At 38.5% G+C, this 20,300-nt stretch overlaps 1 protein-coding gene across 4 annotated transcripts in view; it reads right to left on the bottom strand.

The window, feature by feature from the left end:
• Positions 1-20,300, bottom strand: part of trappc9 (trafficking protein particle complex subunit 9) — a 219,019-nt gene that overhangs the window by 166,161 nt on the left and 32,558 nt on the right. For all 4 annotated transcript variants that reach the window (XM_039605603.1, XM_031741703.2, XM_039605605.1 and 1 more), the window contains 3 exons: positions 15,985-16,111; positions 14,323-14,468; positions 5,954-6,039 (listed from right to left, as the gene is read on the bottom strand). In XM_039605603.1, the coding sequence (XP_039461537.1) occupies positions 5,954-6,039; positions 14,323-14,468; positions 15,985-16,111 (359 nt within the window). The remainder of the gene's footprint in view (positions 1-5,953; positions 6,040-14,322; positions 14,469-15,984; positions 16,112-20,300) is intronic.

Genomic DNA, 20,300 nt, shown 5'->3' with positions numbered 1-20,300 from the left:
ATCCACCATCCAAACTGCCACGTACCATCTACCCAAGTATTGTTGCAGACCACTTACACCCTTTCGTGGAAACAGTGTTCCCTGAGGACAGTGGTGTGTTTTTAGCAGGATAATGCACCCTGCCACAAAACAAAAACTGTTCATAAATCATCTGAGGAGCACAACAATGGGTTTTAGGCGATGATCTCCAAATTCCCTGTGTCTCATTCCAATCCAGAATCTGTGGGATGTGCTGGACGAACAAGTTGGCTCCATGGCGTCCCCATCTCATAACTTGCAGGACTTAAAGGATCTAAAGTTAATATCTTGGTGTCAGATACCACATTACACCTTCAGCACTGCTTCAGGAGTCTAGCAGAGTCCTCGACAGGTCAGGGCTGTTTAGGCAGCAAAAAAGGGACCAATACAATATTAGTCAGGTCGTCATAATATTATACCTGATCAGTGTATATGCTGCAGCATACCATTAGTGTTTTGTTCTGTCTCCTTATGCTCTCGTTGTTCGTTTTCTCTTTCCCTAAACCCCCAACCATTCACAGCAGATGGCTGCATCTCTCTGAGCCTGGCTCTGCTAGAGAATTATTCCTACGAAGGGGAGTTTTTCCTTCCCGCCATCGCAAAGTGTTTGCACAAAGGGGCTCCACTGATTGTTGGTTTTTCTCCCCAATACTGCAGTTTACCTTAAAATATAAAGCACCTTTATGCAGCTTTTATTGTGATTTCATGCTATATTGTTGACCTGAAATGAACTGAAATGACTTGAAAAACACTAAAAATGAGTCATCAATCAACAGTGTAGTCCATAGTGACATCTACCACCAGGTACTACATGTAACTCCACTAGAAAAAGAATACATGTATCATAGAACATCAATTAAATCAGGGTAGTTCCTAAAATCCTTATTTGAGAAAGATTCAATGAGAAACCTACTACACACTTACTGCCACAGTAAAGACAGTAACTTCATGACTGTTCTGGGCGACAGACATTGATCTCAGCAATAAGAAGAATGTGGGGAATTACACTAATTGCATCGGAAAAACAAAGTTTAAACCTTAACACACAACTGTGAATAACAAATGACCTGAACAGTAACCCGTTAGCTGCTTGAATGTTATTAGCTGAGGGAATTCATCAGCACTGTTGCTGTGTGAATGCAGTTTGGAGCAACACACTTTTTGGATTACACCATCAGCTGAAACAGAGGTCATCCAAATGACTGTGACGAATGGCTATGGATAATTGTTGGATTCTGACCCCTTACCAGTCTGCACCACATACTGGACATCCAGCTGAACACTTTGTCTGACATCTGTTTGAGCTCCGCCTCCACAAGGACAGACACAGAAACATTTTACCACCTCAAGACTTTATAACATTTTGTAAAACCTTCCAAGCTATTTTGTTTTGTGATATTTTATTTATTCTACTGGATCAAGATGTTTTGGCCTTGTAACACAGTAATATGCCAACATTTGGGATAAGTTCTTATCTCATTTGGTAAGACTATGAACTAATGGATCTTTTACTCAAATTTCCTTGATCAAATGTCTCGATGGCGACATACCCCATCAATACTGCTGTCAGGATTAGACGATTATTCTGTCTTTATCCTTTATGCATTGGAAAACATGTCTGATCTGAATTAGTTCATGATGTTTTCTTAAAAACAAAGAAAATCCTTCCAAATTATTCCCATTTCATTTTCAATTTTACATCTGTTTTTAAAGATCTGTGATTGTAAAGAACCCTTAATTTGTTTCCCCACTTTTATTACATTTTTTATTAAATTACATTTCTGTTGGAGTAATTCTGCTAGCAAACAAGCCAAACAAATCACATAACCTTTTGGCACTTATTAGCAGTCTCAGCAGCCTGTACTACCTGGTGGTGATCGCAACAGGATGTGAAATTAACTGTCTGTAGGAGTCTGAAGGAAAAATTCCCAGCTTGTGCCCACTTGGCTGGAGTGGAGGAAACAAATCCTCTAAGTTTCAATTCTAGTCAGTAAATCTGTATGTGGCTTTCAAGTTTTCTTATAAATGCTTAATCATGTCCCCTTGAGTAACTATTTACGTTCCCAGTACACTCAGCTTTGTTTAACAAGGCAGACTGAGGTGACGTAATGACTGCATCAATCCCTAAAAGCAGACACTACCTCACTAGAGAGAAGGCTGCCTAAGAGCTGAGCCTCTGAGGTGCCACCGCTGTGATTTAAGCGCTCATTGCTTTCACTTCATGACATTACAAGCTTTATTTAATAGCAGAAGTATCAGTGATAAGCAACTGGAAAGAGCTGATCTGTTTTCTGCCTTTAAAAGGCTCATTAGCTTGTTTCATTAACAACAACAAACCAGGTGAAGCAGCACTGTTTGAGTTTTACTAACAGAATGCACTTATCTCTTTGATTTGTCTCATGTCACTATAGCATGAATATTATTTGTGATTACTTTGGCAACAACAAATGTTTTATAACAAAAGCCAGACAGCAGACATTTCTGTTAAATATGTTTTTTCCGCCATGACTGAAGCAAATGATTAATCCATATTTATTATAACTATCTGGGCTGACCTAAGCTGAGTAAATGTAAGAGAAAATAAAAATCAAACCTAGTCATTTTAACAGAAAGCAAACAGATACCCAAACTTGTTTGTTGAAAGTATGAAATAAGCATCTCATGATGACCCCTCTGAAAATGAAAAGCTGGCGGTTGTAGTAAAAAGCACCACTTTAACGGAAAATCGATAAAGCACAAAGCAAAGCTGTGTGTTAGCGCTGAAGTCGTGTGGTGACTGAGAAGGAGAGGCTGCCTTGCCAAACTAAAGGGTCACCTTGATGAGAGAAGAAGGAAAAGTGACCCTGTGTGTTTGTGTGTTTCAGAGAGCTGGTTTTATACAGTGGATAAATGGTCGTTCTAGTGTACCGGCAGTCACTTTGTCTGGGTTACAGGGGCGCTCTTGGCAGCTTATGTCATTCTGTCTGTCTACCTGCGTGACTCTACAACACCACCTAAGGTTCCCAGCTGCCATGGAGATGTGAAAGCTTCAGTCTCCATCTGTGAACTGATCAGTTTACCTGTAGGTGGGGAGGAGATGGTGGCATATCTGACCTTGTCTGTGTGACTAATTCACCTTACAACATACTGGCATAGTGGCATCTTGAACCTCTTCCCTTGGGCTTTACACAGCTTTTTGACATTATAGAGTAGGTAAACACAGGTGTTACCAATCACATTAATGCAGAACCCTAATTAATATGATTAGTAACACCTGTGTTTACCTAATATTTCATGTTAGACCTAATGGATCAACACAGCTCCTTAACTATTTATTAAAAAAGTAAAATAAGCACAAGACATTTTTGACACTTCTATAAATAAACTGAAAACTAAACAGTGTTGAAACAATGAATTTAGCAAGGTATCAGTATGCTACAGGAGTTTGTGGCAGGTAATTTCAAATTCAGTGTTTCTATGAGCTCAGCAAACACCAGCAAACACACAAACTGTTTATGTGCAGTTTGTCTCGTTGTGTGTTGCTAGCTAAAAGGTCCAGCTGCTGTATTTCACAGTGAGAGAAAAGAAAGAGAGCTAATGTCACTTAGAGATGGAGAAAGATAAGAAAGACAAGACAACAGCAAAAGAAGAGAGGTTAGATTTAAAGGTAAGAACGGCTCAGTGGGATCTGATAAACTGGAACATGTGACATGATGTTTTTTCATATTGTTAAATATACTGTACACAAATGTACACAAAAAATATACAACAATTTGCAGATGGCAATAAAACTACAAAAATGAAGAAAAACAAATTCATCAAATTAAACTATGTTATTTTCTTTTACAGCTTTCAGGACCTTATTAGCTTGATTTTAAATAGTGGTATTTTAATAATTTCAAGGGCTGTGTTTGAAATGTTGACTTGGATAGAGCCACTATATTTTGTCTACCACAAGTGAGCAATGCTTATGTAGGTGCTACATGTCAAAGTAACATCGACGTGGATGGGAGGACCCAAGGTTTGCCAGAATATTGCTCAAAGCATTACGCTGCCTCCACCAGCTTGCCTTTTCCCAGTGCATCCTGGTGCCAAGTGTTCAACAGGGAAGTGAAGCATCAGGCCATCCATCTGATGTAAAAGTATTCATCACACAAGGCCGACACCTTCCACTGCTCAGTGTCCAGCTCTGATGCTCATGTGTCCATTTGTTGGTGCTTTTGGCAGTGAACAGGGTTCAACTTATTCAGCAGTTTCAGCTACAGTAGCTCGTCTGTTGGCTCGGAGTACGTGGGCCTGATTATTATTGTGATAATAATCTTTTACAAATGCACACAACTTTGCATTCACCATGAAAGATTATATAAAACTGGGTGCAACAAGAAATGTTGTTGTTCAGCCACCAAATGTTAATGATCTCTAACTTTAAAGACTTTAAAGAATGAACTGAAGAAGCCTCTTGGATTAAAGGTGAAATGTCTTCAAATAGCTTGAAGAAGTCCAGTCACCTTCTGTCATGACTGAGAACCTACACAGACTTAAAGATGGTGATTTAGTTTTGTGGGTTTTTTCCAGACTTTAATGGTGAAAGTCAACAGTATGGCATATCTTAAAGGTCGGTGTAGAGAAATGATATTTCTCAGACACACATTTAGCATGTTACACATAGAAATGCAAATTCAGGGACAAGTGGACTGTGACTATTCCTTGAGTTACCAGATGCTCCAAACTGCAGGTTGTCTGCGTTTCCTGTAACAGCATGTGCCATTATGTGTTGATGCAGCATGGCTAAATCAACCAGCAAGACTTGTCCAAGTCTGTTTGGCTCCAGCTCTGAGACGGCCACCACAATTAGGAGTCCACTGTCACTGCTTACGCTCTGTCATAAAACTTTCACGGTAATTTGTTCTCGACTTTCCAAATAATTAAAGCAACATCACTTTTGACATGCAGTGCATTGTGTACACTCCTGTGTGCCACTGCTATCTAACAGCATAAAGCAAGGCTTTCCCCTGCTGGCCTTTTATCGAGCCTTAGGACTGCTTTGCATTTCAAGGAGGTCCCACATCACTGCATTCATAAACAGACAGCAGTGAGTAGGAAGAAAAGCAATTTCTTGGGAAAGGTTTTCCACCCCTTGACTCGATAAAGTGGCTTAACATGTGTGCATGGAAAAAAAAAAGCAACAAAGGAGTGACAACATTTGTGAGTTAGAAATGGATGTTGAAGACGTAGAGATCTATGCATCAGCTGGAGATACAGTGACTATTAAATATTAAACAATCTGGTTAAAATGGTCTCTTTTAAAGTAGAAATGAAACACTAGATGTCTGTATAAAGACATCATGGTGTCTTGCTCTCTAAAACTGACACATATTTAACGCTGCCTGTGAAGCTGCATTTAAGAAATGAGTGCCTAAAGTTAGACTTACATTAGTTTAAGCACTACTAGCATCAACCAGCCAATAAACACAATAATTGGCTGGTTGACTGTGCTGGTTGGTTAAAACCTTAAGCACTGATTTCTTAAATCCAGCTTCACAGGCAGCGTTAAATAAGTGTACGTTTTAGAGAGTATGGCTCTATAGTGTAAATTAGCCTTCATATATGATATGCGTTTCATGTCCACTTTAAAATATTTTTTTCCTCTCAGTACAGAAAAGGAAAGGGAACGGTCGACCTCTGAAAGGATGGTGAATAAAGCAATACAAGCATCACGAGATGCATCTCTCACTGGAGGAAGAAGAGCTCTCACAATCAAATGCAATCATTCCCAAACTCATTTAGAAACTGTCAAAAAAAAGAAAGATTTTAAGGTAGGATAACTAAGCAAACAAGAATAACTAAAAACCAGTATTATTAGGAACGTATTACTATAGCAACTACTTTCTGTGCTTTGATATTTAACCATGATTATGGTGCACTTGTTAAGGTTAAGTGTCATAAATCGACCTACCATGTTTTCTACACGCAGTTCATAAGGCATTGGGTTGTAGACCATGAGCTGCACTTCACAAACATCCCCTTGAACCCACTGGAAATCTAGGGAAAGACAGACAAAAACATTAGATTTTAGTGGTATTAAAACCCAGGTGCAATTAATGGTAAAATCCACCATAACACTATGACGCCGTTCATGATCAAAGGCAACAATCACTGTTTAAAAAAAACAAACAACCAAGACTTTTCCATTCCTGCTTGATATACGTTTTCAGCTGTTCAATCAGTTTGTTGCATCTTTTTCTTTCATTACCAAACAGGAAGTTAATTAAAAAAAAAACTTCCTGGATTTTTCAGCTAAGCAGTGATGACGTATACAATGCCACACAAAACGTATAACACTTTTTTGATTAGATGACAGATTACAAAAGGAACTTGTTTTCTTTTCATATGCTGTTAAAACCTGTGATTTCCCCAACAGTAACAATCTGTGCCTAAAACTAGCTTGTACGCATTTGCTTGGATCTAATGGTTCAACTAATTTCCATGACCTCTCAGTAAAAGGGGGAGAAATCCTGTAATAGGCTGACAATCGGTCACACTAACCATGACAAATGGGCAACAGCTACGCACTGACACATTCCAATAGACAAGAAACAGGACAGAGCAGAAGAGCAGATCCTCTTGTTGAGCTTGTAACACACACCTTTAAGTGTACAAGGACCCAGAGTGACTCTAAAAAGGCTGTAAATTTGATTCCTGTGACCGTCAAAGCGGCACAGATTTCCTGTTCTTCCCTTGACCTTCTGAGTGACCAGTGATGGTCCAACCACACTTCTATATTTTCAAACATAATGATAGCGAGTTTGGTAAACTACAATTTTGCAAATATTGACAGTATAAACTTTAATTCATAGGTTTCCATTTCTAAAAGCAATTAATTCTGTTTACTTACTGGTTTGTGAGTTATCAACATCATTCTGATGGTTACTTAAGCTGCAAGTAATGTTTCAAAAGCTTTGGTAATGCTGGTACTGTGTGGCACAGCTATAAGCATCATCTGAATGGCTATTATGAAGCCATCATTATGAAAATGATGTTTACAATACTTAACATGAAGCACTAAACTCAATAACTTGAGTTTATTATATAATATTACACTACAGAATATTTCTAATTAACTAGGCAGCCCGTTCTCTTGATGATACTTTAATTCTGAGGTCAAGTTGAAAGAAAGGCAGTTGTGAAATGTAAAAATGAGGTGAGAGGTCAAATATGACATTAAATTTCAATGCAAACTATAATGTCATATTTAGAATCCCCATATAGCATTCCTCTATATACCTCAATGTTACATAAACAATAGCAGTAAGAAACAGCATGTAGCATTACTATAATTTTGACCTTTTTATTAGTCTATTGACTTTAAAGGAGACTTTAAAGGAGAGGTCAGAGGTAAATGTGACATCAAATCAAAGTCTTTTTAGAGTACCTTCTATATTCTGACAACATGCACCACACTAGGAATCATAGTTTTAAAGTTACAAGGCTTTTTGTCAGCAACCAATCAGTCAACCAATAAATCATTAAGTCCTTGGTGGAGGTAATAATGGACAATGATGTTGCAGATGGGCTAATGTCAGAGGAAATTTAGGTCATTTTTTTCAAATCAATATTATGATTAAATTTAATCTGACTTGCTAGTATATTTTGACATGAATCCATATGGCACAAATACGAATGACAAACAGGTCGCAGGACAACGGCACGGCTGGACCGGGTACCTGTCAGCACCAACATTAACTGGATATGTTTAGCATTAACCACAATAATTTGCTAAGTTATGATGATTTATGAGTGAGAGCCGTCTTCCCGTTGCTGCAATATACATAAGATACCAGCAGCTTTGACTAGACTACAGTATTTGAAAGAACCAAGAAAAGAAATCCTTATGTGTTAATGTTATCAGAGTGAACCTGTTAAAGACTCTTTTCAGAAACTGCTACAGCTGTTTAACACACAACAGTAAACACACTGTGGCCCATGTTATGAATACAGATTGTGTGGCGCAAAATCCACAATAATTTGAATTGATGCATGCGCTCTTTAAGGCTTGATGGATTTCTTTTGGGGGGGTTTTTTTGTTTTAAATGGGTCATTGTTAGTTCACAGAAAGAAATTTATTAAGCTGTTGTGATGAGCTACCAGCAGTGATATTGAGATCAAATTATACTAGAACTTAATTAAAAAGATTCCAGAGAAAAGGGTTTTTAAAGGGCAGGGTAAAAGGTGTGCTCGCATTATGGTTTCTGAAAAAGACTTTCAAAGTACCAAACAGTTAGGAAATGATCAGAGAAATTCATCAGGCACTGAGAACCTGACAGAAAACCTTTCTCCAACTTTGAGAGTAAAGTATCCCTGATTCCTGAATAAGATATTTAAAGTAGTGGGGGTGGGGGGTTAAACGCATTGAAATGCTGCTGCAGTAGTCCCATCTCCATTTTGAAATGTAACACATTCTAGTCCATTTGGAGAGCCCTTTGCTGTAAATAGACTTGCAAAAGAGGGCCTTAAAATCCTACCTCAGACCCTGGCAGGAAAAGGGATTTATGGAAGGCAAACTGCAGCCATGCACCCTGGGAAATTAAGCTAGTCAAAAGAAAGATATCTATAATATGAATGTCTGGAAAGTCCCACACAACCTCAGGTCTGGCTCACAGGCATACTCTCATAGCCAGCCAATTAAGTGTGAAATACACCTCAGAAAACAGAAGGAAAAAAAAAAAAGTGGATTGCTTCCATCTTATTTGTGTTGCTTCAGTCTTAGCTCCTCAAGTGACCATTGATATTCAGCAGATATCTACAAAGACTTCATCTCTTTCAAAACTCTTTTTACTTCCCACCTCAGCTGCTTATAATGAAGTACAAATACTTCATATTACTGTACTGAAGTAGAGTTTTTAGGCATCTGTACCTTTCTTAAATATTTATTTTTGTCAACTTTCTACTTTTACTCCCTACATTTTTAAACACATCTGTGCTTTTTACTCATTACATTTTCAAAACAGACTTACTTGAGGGAAAGTTTTATTTCCCATCACTGAAACATCAAACCAATTTGAGACTAAGTGGAGGGGGCAATAGCCCATAAGACCATACACGCCAACCCTCCCGATTTTTCTGGGAGAATCCCGAATTTCAGTGCCCCTCCCGAAAATCTCTTGGAGGCACCATTCTCTCGAATTTCTCCTGACTTTCCTCCCAGACAACAAATATGTAAAACCATATCCCAGAATTCATATCGCGGCCTAGCCAATTCCAGTTTCCAAAAATGGCAGCAGCTATTTCATTTTAATATTACTCTTATTACTCTTTCTGGGTCGCAAAATAAACTTTTAGCATATTTTCAGGCGAGAATGTAGGTGTGTAAACTTCAAATATAGCTGAGCCGGCGAGAACAGCGAACTCCCGGCACATCGTTTTCAAACCCCCGCTGTCTTTCGCTACTCAGGTTAAACATGATAAGTCACTTAGATAACCTAAAAATGTTATTGTTTAACTTTTTACAGGTTATTAGCTCCTGAGTAAATCGCTGTGGCTGAGATTAAAGTTATTAGATTAGATTAAATAAAACTTTATTAATCCCTCTGGAGGGTTCCTCCGGGGTTTTCACACAGCTGAATAAACGTCAAACAGAAAACTGATTAAACAGAAGTGTGAGACGGTCAAGAATTTACGCCAGCGTCCGGTTATATTTTAGATAGCAAGGAGCAGACGGCAGAGTTTCACTCCACCGAGAGAGCTCGTGACGTAATTCTGGAGGCTCGACCGTCACAGTCGCTCACTTCCAGCCTACCCGGCTTTCGAGAGACCTGGCTCACTTAGACCATGAAGGCCGGGTCCTCAGGTAGATGCAGCCTCTGTATTTGGACAGCCCCGGCTGGGGGACAGCTATAACGGTGACATTTAACTTACTTTAAATAAATAATTACTGAAAAATCAAGTTGTTTTTATATGTATACACCCCCTCCCCCTTTGAATGTCTCCCTAATTCTGAGGTCTCAAGGTTGGCAAATATGCATAAGACACAATCCTACTGATGTGTCTATCATCAGCTTATCATCCACAAAGAGATGAAAGAGAAAAAACATAATTTATGCATCATTCATACTACTATACTCAGGGCAAAACTGGGCCAGAATTACTCTAAAAAGCTTTTTTTTTTGGTGCAGATGTCCATAAATTGTGGTCGCGGTACTTTAGCATCTAAGCAGCGTTACAGAAGGAGTGAGGATAAAGGGAGTAATGTTTTTTTGTTTGTTTTGTTTTAAATTGGCAGGTAATGTCAAATACAACATCTCTTAACAGCTCAAAAAGATATTAGCAAACAAAATGTTTGTGTCCTGCATTTCCCAGGGAGAGAAGAGTGTGAGACAACTTCACCCAGAGGTGGAGGAAGATGTAGGAAAGACAAGAGAGGTTACATTTTAAGGTAAATGCTGCTCAGTGGCATTTGACAAACTGGAAATTTAAAGCTGTCACTAAGTGTCCTTGTTTTTTTAAAATCAGATATTGGATCTGTATATGACGTGAAGTTGTGTTTCTTTAATGTTGTCCTGCAAAACAAACTGAGGTATACTAACTTTGTCTTATACAAAGGTTGCAGGAAAATACAAGCCACTTTAGCGTGGAATAAGTAGGTTAGCTTGTCATACTGTGGGGAATTTACAGTAAAGGACTTTGTGTTCATGGTCATAGTTGGGTTATGTCAAGTGTAACAGAAATGATACTTCAGTTTATTCACACAATTAATTCAAAGCAACAGCATCACCAACAGAGGCTGGCTGATCAAAGCCTGTCCACAAAGAAAATCTGCTGGAGCTCACAGCAGAAAATATCCGGTCCTTAAGTCTGACGTCATTAACTATGTCTGGGCCCAAACTACGCTGCAGGTCCATAAGTCAAATGATCACTGCAGCATTACTGGGAGTTGAAAAACTGTCTAAATTCTTTCATCTTTAATAAAATGATTTACCAGGTGTAACAATTAAGTTTAAAATCCAGGCATCCATGAAAACAGAATTTATTCAATTTAACAGAGTTACAAGTTAGCAAGAAGTTAGCTCGCTAGATTCCACCTAAACATGATATAGCATGTTCTGACTGAGAGACTACTGAAAAATTAAAACGCACAGCTCTGCTATCACTTCCAACATAAATGAAGACAGGAAAGTAAACAGCAGTGACGTTTGTAGGGTTACTGAAGTTGGGCTAGCTGGTATATAATGATGTGCTACGTGATCGCTAGCGACACAGCTATGTTAGCATAACATAAACACAGTGAAGCTGGAGGATGAACGCTAACTTTTTTCTACTCTGTAAAAGTTAACGTGACGGTTCCCGATGGTTAGGGACAAATGGAATCGCGTGGCAGGATACTGTAAATGGACCAAACTTCAGTCAGGAGAACAACTGAGAAAATCCATCCACAATACAAGGTTAGTCATTAATATACTGCTGCCTGGGCTGGGCTGTAGTGACATCATAAGGTTTTAAAAACTGAGTTTTAAAATGATTAGCGGTAATAAAAACAGAGAGGCCAGCAGTGATCACTGACTGTTTTTAGGGGTTTGTTCAGACTAAACAGAAGATGCAAACCATAAAAACATGTTAAAAATAACAACAGCCTTATTAAACGCAGAGTAGTTTGGGCCCGGAAGCAGGGTTTATCACGTCATCACTTAAAGACCGGATTGTGATTCTTTTCCCCACACAATGCCACTACAACCGATTTTAGGGTTGCCCCACCTGTTGCCCCATCTCACTTTAACCCTCGACTTTGCTCATGATTCTATTTAGGTGTTAACGCAAAATAAAAAAAAATAACACTATGTATTCCCATGTTTTCTCACTTATTTTATTACTATATTAATATAGCAACAAGATTCAGTTAGCTTTGAAAGAAAAAAAAGGTAGAAATGTCCTTCAAAGAGCTGCATTTCAGAGCCTGTACATTTTCACTTTTACTTGAGTAAACAAAAGTCAAACATTCCAGTGTTTGCATTTGCATCTTTAATGGTAAAATTATTTTGTTAAACTATCTCTCATGTCCTGTTAGAATATTTTTTTAATAAACATTTTAGAGATAAGATGTTAGGGGCTGTTACTGCACCCCACTGTGAAATACTGTATTTAACAATCAGCAGCATTCATCTTTTATACTAAATTATATATGGTCAGTAGATCTGGACATTGAAGCAAAATTCATGCATATGAAATTAGAACCAAAGACTGGACCAAAGCTTAGTTTCTGGGCCTGTTTAAAAGTGTTAATAGTCACTAATTTCCCCAGATGAGAAACATTTCTAAAGCAGTTTTTTTGACACTGTAAATGAGAGAATTTAATCGAATTTAATTCTTTTGCTATGTGCCATTGTCCTTGAAAAGGATCTGTGGTTTTATATGACAACTTGTGTTTTCAGCTTGTAAGATGAACCTCCTATTATCAAACGTCAAAAATCCACAGACAGGTTGATGTCTTGTTTTGCCAAGTTTGTAATTTGAAGGAACAATTTCTAAAAAATGCCTGCAACTGCCAGCAGCCCTCAGCCTCCTAGTACAAACACCTGTAGTGTCAATTTCAAAATCCAACATCACCTTCTTCTAAAGCTGACCTCTGACCTTTAAATCTCCGTGGCCTTGACCTAAACTCGTCTGACATTTTAACTACATACACTTACGGTATCAATTTGAAAATCCTGCATCGTGGCGTTCTCAAGTCACAAAACACACAACATCCTGAAAGTCCTTCGAGAAGCGTGGAGAACTCAAAGAAACTACATCTGCAAAGTTTTCTTAATTGAGTTATGTTTCTTTTAAAGAATAGAGGTGGTCATACCAAATACTCACTGCCAAGCTTACTACAATTGAAGAAATTCTGTTTTTGTCTCATGTACTGTATTTGTATTTATATATGCAGCTTTTAATTAACTCCCTGCAAAAGAAATTATGGTGGTTATAATCAAGTATAGGATCCAGGCATCTATAGAAAACAGATGTCAAAAAGTTAAATAGTTGAAATCCAAAGATGTGCATGTTTTTTCTTTCAGCAGGGGGGAAAGTAAAGAAAAAGACACAGGTCTGCAATGACTTTGGATGCAAACAGAAATGAAATAGATAACTGCTGAGTTTGGAGACTGATGTAAAGTTAGCCAACACAGCACTGCAGCATGTTGAAAGATCTCAGTCTCAGCTTAAACAATACAGACTGTCATCCAGAGACAGCATCACAATTATCATTTGCATTGTCACATATTAAAAAGCCAATATTTTTTCTAATTTATTATGTCAGTAACCTGTTGTCCCACAACTTACTGCCTTTTACACTGACTGCACTGGTTTAGAATGGTTAACTTTGTCCAACAGCTCTCTTTTCTCATGCCATGAGGAGCTGTAAAATTAATCTTTCTAATTGTTTTGAAAATGCTTTGAACAATAAGTAATCCTCTAATACGCCTACTGTCTCCCTTAAATTAGCTTTTGTTTGCTAATTTCAACAGCAGCACTTGAAGTTCCACAGTGTGAAATTCCTGTTTTCCCCCTTTGGTAACATTTTTGTAAATGAAACTTCAAACAATCCAAACAACAGGAAGCTTCATGTAGCAAAGTTAGGAGGCAGATGATCAAATCTTACAGTGCAGGTGGCATTCAGGACTGAAACGAGCCATTTGTGACTAGACTGACCAGGTGTCCCACTTTATATGGGGACTATAGGACAAGATTTCTGTTCCTCGGGCACCTTTTTAATAGCTCTGATTTCTAAACATCAACACTACAGACATTTTCAGTTTCTGCAATGTCTGATAATTTATCCAATGGCTGCAAAGAAAGCAAGGAGGGCTGACTTCTAACTCCATTAAACTTCATAAATCCTGTTGTTCATGGATCCCCGGATGTTAAACTTTATTACAACATCTGAAAGAGCAGACTCACTGATCACACTGATCATTTTATTGCAGATGAAAGAATTAAGGCCATTTTTAACTCAGTGATGCCACACAGTTTTGATTTTGGGAACAGAAGAAGATTTTGGATCAGGAACTGACTAAGACTTAAAAGCTAGATTATTTGTCCGATAATTCCATTCAAATCTTCCAAAAGGCACCACAAACGGCGACAGCAGCTTATGTCAGCATAACTGCCAATCAAAACAGCCGTGCCCCTCACTTTGAGGGTTACCAGTCCCCACCATTTCACAGCTTTTGTACCAGACTGGAAACATCTATGGGAGTCTATGTGGATTGACTCGCTTTTGAAACCAGGTTTGGACACTTCAACTATGACCCAACATGGTGGCATCTTCACTAAAATCATAATTGGACTTACCTATTTTCTTACAACGCTCCTCTCCTCTGTTGTGCATGATAATTGGTGAGTAGATGAAAGGGCTAGCATTGGATATATTCTGTCCCAGCAGGCCTTTCACTTTATGGGGCCGCAGACTGACGGGCAGATTAAGGAGCTTCACAGATCTATCGACGAAGAAACAGTGGCATGGGTTACCGTATTTTTCCACAAGTATTCAAGGTTTAAAGTTCCTTAATGATCATTTGACATGGCAGCAATATTATAATAATAACAATAATACTAATAATAATAATGGATTGCATTTATATAGTGCTTTTGAAGAGCCTCAACGCGCTTTAAAATTCCACTATTCATTCACTCTCACATTCACACACTGGTGGAGCGAAGCTACAGTTGTAGCCACAGCTGCCCTGGGGCAGACTGACAGAAACGAGGCCCCTCTGGCCATCACCAGTAGGCGGTAGGTGAAGTGTCTTACCCAAGGACACAACGACCAAGACAGACAGAGCTGGGGATTGAACCGGCAACCTTCTGGTTACAAGATGAGCTTCCCAACCTCCTGAACCACGGTCGCCCCAATATCTAGGCAACCTTTTAAAGAAAGTTATTAACAACTGCTTATGTAATATATGGTATTTCAAAGTGTTTGATGAACATTCATATTTATTAGAGCCCACTGTTAGAGAGAATTATGGTACTATTCTTTGTTAAAAGTTACAAGTTCAGCAAAACAAAAAAAGTACAGGAACTTGAAGAAAGTGTGTACTCCACTCCTTACATTATACACAAACAATTGCAGGAATCAGAAATATCTGAATCTTAAGTTATTTATAAAAACAATTAAAAATAAAATAAGGAAATGGACTGTGCAGTGGTGGTGCAGAAACTAAAACCAATGAAATTAGCTTCAATCTGATACCTACAGGAGCTCACCATCTGCTTTGAATTAGTGGAGAAAAAATTGAAGTGACAACAGTTAAGTATTTAGACATTCACCAAAGTTTCCTTCACTTCAATGACTGTCAGGTACACCATATGAAGTATGCTTGTTAACGAATCAGTCAGTGCTTGAATAACTTTTAAAGAAAGCTTAGGGCTTATGATGTGGATAAAAGCATTATGTTACTATTTTATAGGACAATTCAAAATTTGATTAAATGACTGGAAAGACAATTGGTCTGCGCCATTCGTCTCCCCTCGAAGCACATATTTGAAGAGTATGTGGTAAATCATCAATTATTAGTTAAACTTTTCAATGACAAAAGGTGAAATTGTGAATGTGTGTGAATTTAATGTTATGCTATTTTATGTGCGATGTCCCACTCATTTGTCCAAGACAAATTTCTCTCATGGGAGACAAAGGCTAATCTAATCTAATTTTATTGCATGCAGTGTGGCAATAATTAACATTAATTTAAAACATTGTAACTCATCTCTCAAGCGTCTGACCATCAAACCATAAAGTGAAGGGATCATTTGATCGAAGTATAACAAAAAGTCAGTTTAACTTCAGGGACAGCAGTCTCTCCAGACAGAAAGCATAAACCAGTGTGGATCCATTTCACTTAATTTGTTGTGACAACATGTGCACTGGAGAGGCAACATCTTACTTTTTTTTTTCTTCTTTAAAGAAAGAAATCAAGCCACACTGGAGTAACATTAACTAGACTGCCACCTTACCGAACAATAGGGAGCTTTGTGAAGGGCACTGGAGGTAGCTTCAAGCCATCGGGAAGGGTGATAATCTCCATTCCACCAGGACACTTGGAGGTGTAGTTCTCCAGACTCTGGGTGACTTCTTTCTTTTCTATAAATGTAAGAGCGCATCACAGTGAAAAAAAATCCATGCCCCTAAAGCAATCTAAACAAAACTCTGTCAAGGACAAGAAAGTAACAATTACAAACATGATGTTAGCAATGTAGAGGACTCATCTTTGTGTCCTACATAAATTAAATGACATCATTACTGACTTCTGAGAAATTCCCTCTCAGCACTAACAGCCCCAGTCTTAAAGAAAAATTATAGTTTATAAATTGTACCATCAACACCTGCTGTGCCAACAGCCACAGGATGTACTTCTTACAAGTGTGTCCACTAAGGGAGGAAAACATTTACTTGGAAATATTTTATACACATCTGTGTGCCTTTAGGAGGATTAGGAGTATGTAAGAGGAGATTCTTTGACAGGCTTTTTGTAATGACAGATGGTCATGTTCGTAGACTCTGCTAGCCAGCAAGCAAGACAGACACCTTCTTGAAGTACCCAGGTAGTGTAGGGACAAACTTTGAACTACCGCTGTGCCAACAAGCAAAGTTTGCAATGACAGCAGGATTGTTGTAAGTGGTGTGCATCATTCTGGTTAAACAAACCAAATGAAAACAAAAAGAGCCATGAAAGGATGGATTTTTTTTAAAACGTGCTCCTGCACAAAAAATAATGATGGATCAAAATGAATGTTGGTGTCAATCTTTGGCCCATCTAAAGACCTAATTATCAATCAAATATTACTTGAAATGTATTTTATGGAAAATATTTAAGTTTTTCGTTTTTTTCTGTTAACAAAAACAGTGCGCTCATGTACCCAAACTGGGATTTAAATATGTCTCACATTTATGCTACAACTAACGATCAGGTTTCCCGTGCTAAGGTTTGCACAACTGAAGCGAAATTAAGTAAACGGCAGTTAAATGGGGAAACCAAAGAAACATACATGCTAGTGCTAGAAGCATGCACATGTGAAGCCGAGCATAACCAAACGAAGCAGGGTTGTGACTTAGATAAAGACATTTCCCAGCATACTTTTGTTCCAAACTTCATCAAGGCCCTCCAAACTTCCTTGGTTCAAATATCAAACCAGGTACTGGCAGAGCTTTAAAAAGTGAGAGAGCAAAAAGAAAAAGAACTAAAAATTAGCGAGGGAATGAATATATCAGATAGATTAATTCAAAATCATCAGCACAACGCTGATTTAAGAACGTTTAAAGCATACGCAGTCCTTGAGTAGCAAAGAGAGCAAATTAGAAAGAAAAATAAAACTTAAAGAAATTAAAAAGGAATCGAGTTAAAGGAACAACAGGAGGAAAAGCAGTTAGCAGAACACCTTGAACAGGAAAAGGGAAACGAGGCTGAAAGAAAAGCCCGGTTTAAGGCTCAACTCTTAAAAGAGCAGCAAGACGCAATTGCTTCACGAGCCCCCAAAAAAGTAAAACGAAAACTAAACGAGGCAGTAGTATTCAGTCCGAATTACAAAAAATGTATGAGAAAAGGGTTGAAGACACCATGGTCAAATTAATATCTCATCAAAGCAGTGCGCTCATGTACCCAAACTGGGATTTAAATGTGTCTCACATTTATGCTACAACTAACGATCAGGTTTCCCGTGCTAAGGTTTGCACAACTGAAGCGAAATTAAGTAAACGGCAGTTAAATGGGGAAACCAAAGAAACATGCTAGCATACATGCTAGTGCTAGAAGCACGCGCATGTGAAGCAGAGCATAACCAAACGAAGCAAGGTTGTGACTTTGATAAAGACATTTCCCAGCATACTTTTGTTCCAAACTTCATCAAGACCCTCCAAACTTCAATTAATATCTCATCAAAAAAATAGCAGAAAATCCGTCAAAGAAACTCACGGAAGCCAAAGAAAAGCCTATTGCGAGAGAGGAAGTCCCAGCAGGGCAAAGGGCTGAAAATGAAGCCACAAAAGTAGAGAATAAACGCATCAAAGACGAGGGAAGAAGGACCGCAATGCTCCAGTCACTCCACAACAGCTGGGAGCACGCAATCAGACTAAAGAGAGAATCCAGGATGAACAAAGGCAAAGGCGGGATTGGGGTGAGGCTGGCATGAAGGCTGACATGATGCTATTGGCAAAGCATATGGAAAAGGCGTGAAAAATGCATTGAACTTTGCCAACAAGAGAGTCAAAGAAAAACGTGCTTTGGCTGAACTTGGGAAAAAAATCAAAACACAGTATTTGTTAAAGCAACGACATCAGGCCACCGAAAACAAACGCCTTCATTGCGATATGAAGCTGGAACTTCTCAAAGCCGCTTGTAGAAACATCCCAGTTTTAGACACAGAGGCGAAAAAACATAGTGTGGTTTTAGAAAAGGAAGGTTCAGATGACTTTCAACCAAAGCCAAAAGAACCACTCCTGCAAACTTGTACTGGTCGGGTTCGTGTGTTCCTTTGTCAGGAACGCAGCAGCTCAGTACAAACAACACCTAAAACGGAACGCATTTGGCTGCCAACAATTAATAAAACAAACAGGCTTGTGTCTGTAGCTAAAGACTCACCAGCTAATGCTAAAAAACTCATTCCCAACCCCCCCTCCCCTGTCTAAAATCTCAAAATTCACTGTTAAAAAAATAATGATAGCGCAGACAAAAGAATTATATTCATAGAGAGACTTATTAAATTATATAGTGCAATGAAAACTATTGGGAAGCAACAGACACATGTGTCAACAGTTTTAGGAATAATTTAGATTTTTGTGTCTGTATTGCTAACAAAATGCCAGCAGTTACAAAAATAGCATAAGTTAAACATGAATCTTAAAAAATAACACTACAATTTTTTTTAAAGTGACAATTTCTCTAGAATAACTCACTATACAACTTTATAAGTATATACTATATAAGGTAAGCCACAATAAACTTACTTCTGCTTTAGTTTACAAAACTGTATGCATAGTAAACCATTTTTTGCTGACAAAGAAACACTTCCTCTCTGCTTATTTACAAGATACCAACAAGGTTAAAAAAAAAAGAAAAAAAGTAATTTGTCAGAAACGCTGATAGCACAGGTCTAAGCCAGCACCCATAGACTCAATGGCTATCCAGAAAAACAAGTGGTGCCCAACAAAATGTATGAATGCGACCAACTGTTCAAGTAACAAAAAAAAAGTCTCTGCAAATCTGAAAGTCTCCGTTTGGTCGACAACAGACACACATTATGCCCATATCGTGGTCTAAACCAATCAGAATAGCCTAGGCCCAACAGAAGTGGATGTAGCTGAGTGTAATGTGAAAAGATGCAAAGAACTACTGATACGTTTTTTTGTTAAATTAAGGCCTGAGCCGTCTGAAATTCATAGCCAGTGCTCTGACACGGAGCCATCAATCTTTGAATGTTGAAAAAGCACAGTGTATCCAGAAAACACATTATATCCTGCGATAAATGCACTGCCCCAGTGTCCCCTCTCCCCACTGCCTTTCAGCGGCAGGCAGCAGCAAACAGGTCGTCAGAGGAGGTTGATGTGATGATTAAGTTTAACACTGTCTACAATATTGCCAAAGAGTGCCAAAGCACTTTAAGCACAAGCACAAGATTGTTAGCTAATCATTTACAAATCCATATTGTCGGTATGGACATCAATTCCCCCCCCCAAAAAGGTGCACACTGTAAAACTGTGGTGTTAAGCGATGCGGTTGAAAAATTTGGGTGCGCCTAACTTTTGTGCTGGTGCACCAGTGCAGCCGTGGCAAAAAGTTAGTCTAGAGCCCTGCGTTTAAGTAACATGTGTCTAGGCGTCGCCGTAGCTCAGTCGGATGAGCAGGTGACCATATGCCGCACGGCTGAAAGTGGCCAGAGGCCGACCGACTTGTTGCCGGAAGGCTTTCCCTCGCTCTTTCCCTCCGCTCTCCTGTCAAACTTTACTGTTTCTATCCATGAAAGCCATTTGAATGGCCAAAAAATATATTTAAGGGGAAAAAAAAAAAAAAAATCTCTGTCTGGTTGTTCTTTCCTATGTAAATGGAGTGGATGTTGTGCAGCTGTATGCTCACATTTTGTAACCAAACAGGTCAATTAAATGCCGTTGTATTAAAAAAAAAAAAAAAAAAAAAGAGATATGCATTTCTCCACTACTGTAATGTGGGAAAAAGTATACTGAAGAAGGTCAATACTGAAGAAGGTCAAGTTGGCAATTACATGCAGTAGCGTGTGATTATATAGTGATTAGCTGCAATAAACTGGTGAAAATATCAAAT

The sequence above is a fragment of the Oreochromis aureus genome, linkage group 22 (assembly GCF_013358895.1).
Source record: "Oreochromis aureus strain Israel breed Guangdong linkage group 22, ZZ_aureus, whole genome shotgun sequence".
NCBI classification, from domain to species: Eukaryota; Metazoa; Chordata; class Actinopteri; order Cichliformes; family Cichlidae; genus Oreochromis; species Oreochromis aureus.
The sequence above is the reverse complement of the archived record's forward strand: the minus strand, read 5'-3'. Positions and strand labels throughout refer to the sequence as shown.